The sequence below is a fragment of the Ylistrum balloti genome, unplaced genomic scaffold (genome assembly GCF_031769215.1).
Source record: "Ylistrum balloti isolate Yb309-2 unplaced genomic scaffold, AGI_CSIRO_Ybal_v1 Utg370772, whole genome shotgun sequence".
Taxonomy (NCBI): Eukaryota; Metazoa; Mollusca; class Bivalvia; order Pectinida; family Pectinidae; genus Ylistrum; species Ylistrum balloti.
Window position 1 is genome coordinate 266226 of NW_026782452.1, and position 5936 is coordinate 272161.

The following is a 5936-nucleotide window of genomic DNA, read 5'->3' on the forward strand; positions in this document are numbered from 1 at the left end:
GCAGGCCCCAATAGGGCAAGTAGAGCAAAGTCTTAAAAATCCTACTCTTCTTGTAGGAATAATTGCATTATGTCCAAATTTGGTCTGAAGCACCCTTGGTGGAAGAGAATCAATTCTATATAAATTGTGGGTCCTACCACACAGGCAGACCAACTATTTACGAAAATTGTGTTCCCCATCCCCCAATGATGCTTCTGTCTTTGGTCAAAATTAGCTTAGTTGTTCATGACATCGTGCTTTGTAAATAAATGGACGATGTCACTGTTTGCCATTTGAGGTAAAGATCTTGTCCCCTGCCACTCTGGTATTCCAATGTAAACCTTGTATCAAAAACTGATGAAATGTAATGAAGACAGTGCAAGAAGAAAATTGATCCTGTACTGGGAAAATTTCACAGCAGTTGAATTTTTCCTGATTTTATTGGTAAAACTGAAAAAGCCAGGCTACAGTCAGTTGTATGTTACTGTATAAAACTTATCCTGAGTGAGAGCAGTTCAGTGTGAGGGCACAATATATTCGCCCTAGATTACAGTTGCACATTAAGGCACAGATATTGGTAAAATAAATGAGATGAGACCTTACACAATTTTCTTTTGAAAACTTACAGTAAACAGTAAGAACATTTGTTCACTTTAATTAACAAGAGGCCCAATGGGCCTGCAGCACTCACCTGGTACAATTGTATATATATATATACCAACTAAATATCATGCCCATAGGCATTTTAGTTCATGAGAAGAAGTTGTTTAAAAGTTTCAACAAATTTGAATGCTGTGACCTTGAATTTAAGTCAAGGTCATTTCTTTTCACAAATTTTGTCAGGATTCATACTGGGAACATACAAGCCAAATATCAAGCCTTTAAGCCTTTTATTCATGTGAAGAAGTAGTTTAAAGGTTTTAACAAATTTGACCTCTGTGACCTTGAATATGAGCCAAGGTCATTTCCTTTAGCATCGTTGTCAGGTTTCATCCTAGGAACATACCAGCCAAATATAAAAACATTTGGTCCACTGGTCATTGAAAAGAAGTTGTTTTCAGGAAAAAGTTGACGCCTGATGACGGACCCTGTGCCACAGCATAAGCTCACTTGCCCCTTTGGGCCAGGTGAGCTAAAAATGACACTGAATCAAATGTCAAATTATTTTTATTACTGTTTCTAGTACGAGTATAAAACATCTTTTGAGTAAATTATTTATCTATTGATACAAATCAAATCATAATTGGACATCATATATCAGCAAATTGGTTAGTGTACAGAAACTTAAATTCATGGCATAAACCTTTTTAGTGTTTCCTGTTTGAATGAAATAATTTTCACCATTGTACATATTTATCCTGTCAACTCTCATCATTAGGGTTGAGTTTATCACAGGAAAATGAAATACATAATGTTCTGCAAAATCATTAATTTTCTTGGTGTTTTTTTTTCTCTGATGAATTTGTGATTTCTCAACAAAGTAAAATGTCCATGAGACGATAAACTAATCAATACTAACATTGATTATAGGACATTATAAGCACTACTGCTTTCCTCAGCGATATTTATCCACAAAATCAAGTGCCAAAGAACATTCAGATTTTTATAGAAAATACAAATTCTCAGCCCAACTAAAATGAATGAATTTACAGCATTGGTTGTTAGGTGGACTTATTACCAGTCATGTCTGTATACAAATCCATAGATATTCAACATTTTTTGTATAATGAATCCAACATTTTAGACAAAATGAACAAAAACAACTTGCTGTATACTCTGTACAAAACATCACAACTTTGATAGTATTTATTTTGAGAATCCAAGCTTTTCTGTAACAATTCTTTGCTATCTTTGACTGTGACATAAGAGTCCATTAGTGACAGATTTACACAGATGGATGAGTAAGTGATCTAGATGTTTGTGACAGGTTTAGCACCAGATAAACGTGTGTTATTATCTTGTATATCCCTATGGATGAAAAGATGAAACGTGCTTGGCACTTCTAGGCTATATATGGCTGGATACAATTTCACAACCCACTTGTAAACTTGAAGAACTGTAAAATTACAGGCATGTCCTAAAACAGCACCCTGATAACATTAACTTCCAGTACATAAAGAAAAAAAATTGTAGTTGGAGATTGAAAAATGCAGGACATTCAGACTATTTTTTTTCTCTTGTAGTCATAAATGACTGAATGAAGACTTTTGTGCCAATAGTCTGTTACTTACTAATCTATGATTTCTAAAGCAGGATTTCATATGTGACATCTGAACATCTATTGGCATAATAAAATGATTATTTCACATGATAAATCTTGAACACATCTTATTCATGTTTTCTCTTTATGATTTATAAATATATAATTTCCCTTTGTCGATATCAATTTTGTTGTGAGACTGGCCTTAAAAGATGGAGTGCAGTTCTAGTAAATAACCTTAGCAGAAAGTCACACTCAACATTGATATTTGACATCAGGATCAGGAACATAAGCAGGGCTATCTCTGGCTCTGAATTTTCAAAAAACTGGTTGCTGTTTCAAGCAACACAATTGGCAACTGATTCTTTAAAATCATTAGCACTACCCATGTGGTACAATAAGTAATAATTAATTATTACGTTTTATCAACTCTCCATCTTGAATCCAGTTGAAAAGTGGTTAATATGACAAATAATAAAAAAAAAATTAACATGATTTGTTAGTTTGCTGACTGGTTTATTACTCTCCTTGTAGTAGTGATAGACTACCTCACTGAACAACATACAGGAGGCCCATCAAGGTAAAATCTATTGCCCAAGAACGCAGATAGGTCTGTTTCTCAAATTCTTGAGAAACACAAACTGCTACAGGTAGGGAGAGGTAAACCATATTCTAAGGGTCTTTACCTGAAGCTGTGTTAGCCAACCCTAAACCAACTGAGTTACTGAAGTTGTGTTAGCCAACCCTCTACCAACTGAGTTACTGAAGTTGTGTTAGCCAACCCTCTACCAACTGAGTTTACATAGATTAGAAACACACGTCACTAGCAGAAATAAAAAACATAAACAATAGATTAAATTTGCAAAGAATATGAAAAACAATGATTTTAAATGAAATAAAAATGATAACTGTTTATATTCCTATTGATATAAATACTTAAAGATAAATGATATATTGTACAAAATAAATATACATATTTACTTCATCAAAGTACAAAATAATTAAATAAGACATTCAACATGTTTACAAAAGGCTAGTTTTGATCATTGAAGAAAACCTGGTCATTAGGCTAGGATTAAACGGCCCAGCAAGTAAATTGAAGAATACCTGGTAATAAGAGTCAAGAATCAGGGCCTTATATTAAATAATGAAAACAATGAAAAACCAGATTTGGTGAAAAAGTATGATAAACTACTAAATGTTGAATTCATGATAAGTGATAAGCCATGAAAGACAATGATTTAAATGTTGTGTTGCCTTACAATGGTTTTTAATTAACCACATATCGTATACTTAACGTCGCAGAAGCCAACAAGGTTAACAAGTGCTTTTTTTATTAAGTGAGATTCTTGTTGTTAATAGAGTACATACGGTAAATAACTTTGGACCAAGGGAACTATTTATATATATATATATGAAAGATCCATTCAGTTCTTCCCAAAAAATACAGATAACAAAAAAATTATTTCAGAATGGACAAATGATGGACAAACCATGCTTGGCAGGAAATTTGAACAGTTGTCATTTAATGATTGCAGTCCAAAAAAATCTAAAATTCACAAACAAACATAGTAAGTTAAGAATTCTGGTTTACATTTGCATTGACCAAAAGATAGTTTTAAATGTACACAAACAAGAGATACCAGAAGGATCTTGACGTCCACCATTGTTTGATCTTTATTTGTCCTTTAAAAGTTGGATCTTTTCCCTTCTTTTCTCTAATCTGTTTTTGCTCTTAATCATGTAAAATTTGAACATTCCTCTAAAGAAATAATGATAACAAACTTTCATTGTTGAAATCCAACAATACTCTTTTTATGAATAGTCCCAAAATCAAACAGACACAACTAGGGACAAAGGAGAACCTACCTACGATATCTGAGACAGATCAATCTAGTCCAGAAAAGCAATAACAAACTCTGTCTCAGGTGACCTAAAAATCCAAGAAGGCTGCCTGTCAGCTATTTTATTTTTTTTATCAGTCCCAAATTGAAATGGGCACAACTGGGTAATGAGGGGAACCCCATATGATCTCTGAGAAAAATCTGTCCAGTACTTTCCAAGAAAAAGTGATAACAAAATTTTTTTTTCGGATGGACGGACAATGGACGAACGGCTATTTGAATAGCCCTCCATAACAATATCAAGACTGGCATTGATTAGGTAACTTTATGAAAATCTACAACCTAGAAACTTTCATCCTCTGAATTATCATCCCAATCACAGGATTCAACTGCATCATCGAAACTCACTTCCTTATCATATTCGAATCCTGCATCTCCAGGTTTAATGCGATTTTTCTCAAATGTATTTTCCATTACAGCTTTCTTCCGTGTAAGTGTCTCAGGATCAACCTTATTCAAGTCTTCTTCTGGATCAAGTTTATCAAGCTCAGCATTTCGAGCAAGGCTAGCCTCAAGACTCATCCCTTTCATTTTATCACTGATGATGGTAATAAGGCGTTCTAATTGGCTTTTTGGAAGACAATGGACAAATTTCTTGTGACGAGGATTTGTTAACAATTCTTCTGCTGCCCTGTCAACGCTGGAATTTTTTGTGAAATTTCTCAGTGGCATTGATCGACGTCTAAGTTTCCCATCTTTTTCATAGCTGACAATAATGCAGGGCGGGTCAAACTTAATGCCACACTTCTTTACGTCAATTCCATTCTCCATTTTTTGGGCTTCAAAAAAATATAATTTCATTACATCAACTGAACATGAAATTCAACATCATTTTTTTAATGAACAGCTGTAAAATACAAAAATACACATACCATTAGTAAAAAAAATTGTGCACATCAAAATTAAGGTGAGTTGGTGACACTAATACATATACATGTAACATTTAGGTATATTTGCATGTGAAATGCTGATCTGGAATTATTCCACTGAAACACGAAAGTATTTGTACCAGATTTTGGACTTGATATATGTAAAGTTCTAAATGCACAGTTTCGTACTTTCCCTTTGAGTATAAATCAATTAACTAAAATTAAGAAACCATTCATTTCATTCATACTTTTATAGAACAATGCTCCTAGAAATATATGAGTGGTCCGACCCTACTTTTTATGCTGAAATTCTGAAAACTAATGATATTCAGCAATTTAGTATCAGGCAGGTACGGCTGGAAACTATGTATAATGAACATATATCAGTTCCAAAATCTGGTACATGTGCGTTCATATATCATGGACTAATTACAGACCACCAGAATCGTTTCAACCTCGTTACGCGAAAGCGGTCATATTATCTTATCCCACTACTGTGCAAGTTCCTGGCAATGATCAAAGTAAAAAAAATCACAAATTATTACAATTTGTCGCCCATGTCAGTCACCTTATTTTTCAAGTTTTCAGTTTCCTCATCTCAAGTTCCTGCCATTTGTTTGAAGTGAGGGCTCACGGCTGAAAGCAAAATCCAATCTTTCACAATTCGGTGTCGTCTATCATTGCAATGTGTCCTCCATATTGAAACAAATATTAAGAGCATGCGCAAGGAGTGCTATTTTTTTCTCAGTAAAAAGTAGTGATAATGTGACGTTACAATTATTAATGTGCTCCGTAATTTCATCATTTTCTGTTGAGTATTCATAAAATAATTATAATAGATATCGAATATTATCAAAAGAATGTTAGATATCCTTCACCCTACCGTATTTGACTAACAAATTTCACTCTAAATGACTACTTTTCTCTTATACAGACATGCGCAGTCGATACCCGCCATTTCAACATGGAGGTCGTGTAGAACTG

General features: G+C 33.8%; 1 protein-coding gene across 1 annotated transcript; it reads right to left on the reverse strand.

The window, feature by feature from the left end:
* Positions 1–1133: 1133 nt before the first annotated feature.
* Positions 1134–5636, reverse strand: LOC132558213 (centrosomal protein of 19 kDa-like). The gene is made up of 2 exons (XM_060222749.1): positions 5521–5636; positions 1134–4862 (listed from the first exon to the last, which is right to left on the reverse strand). Exon 2 carries the CDS (start codon positions 4852–4854, stop codon positions 4366–4368), a length of 489 nt encoding a protein of 162 aa, XP_060078732.1. The 5' UTR covers positions 4855–4862; positions 5521–5636; the 3' UTR covers positions 1134–4365.
* Positions 5637–5936: the final 300 nt, after the last annotated feature.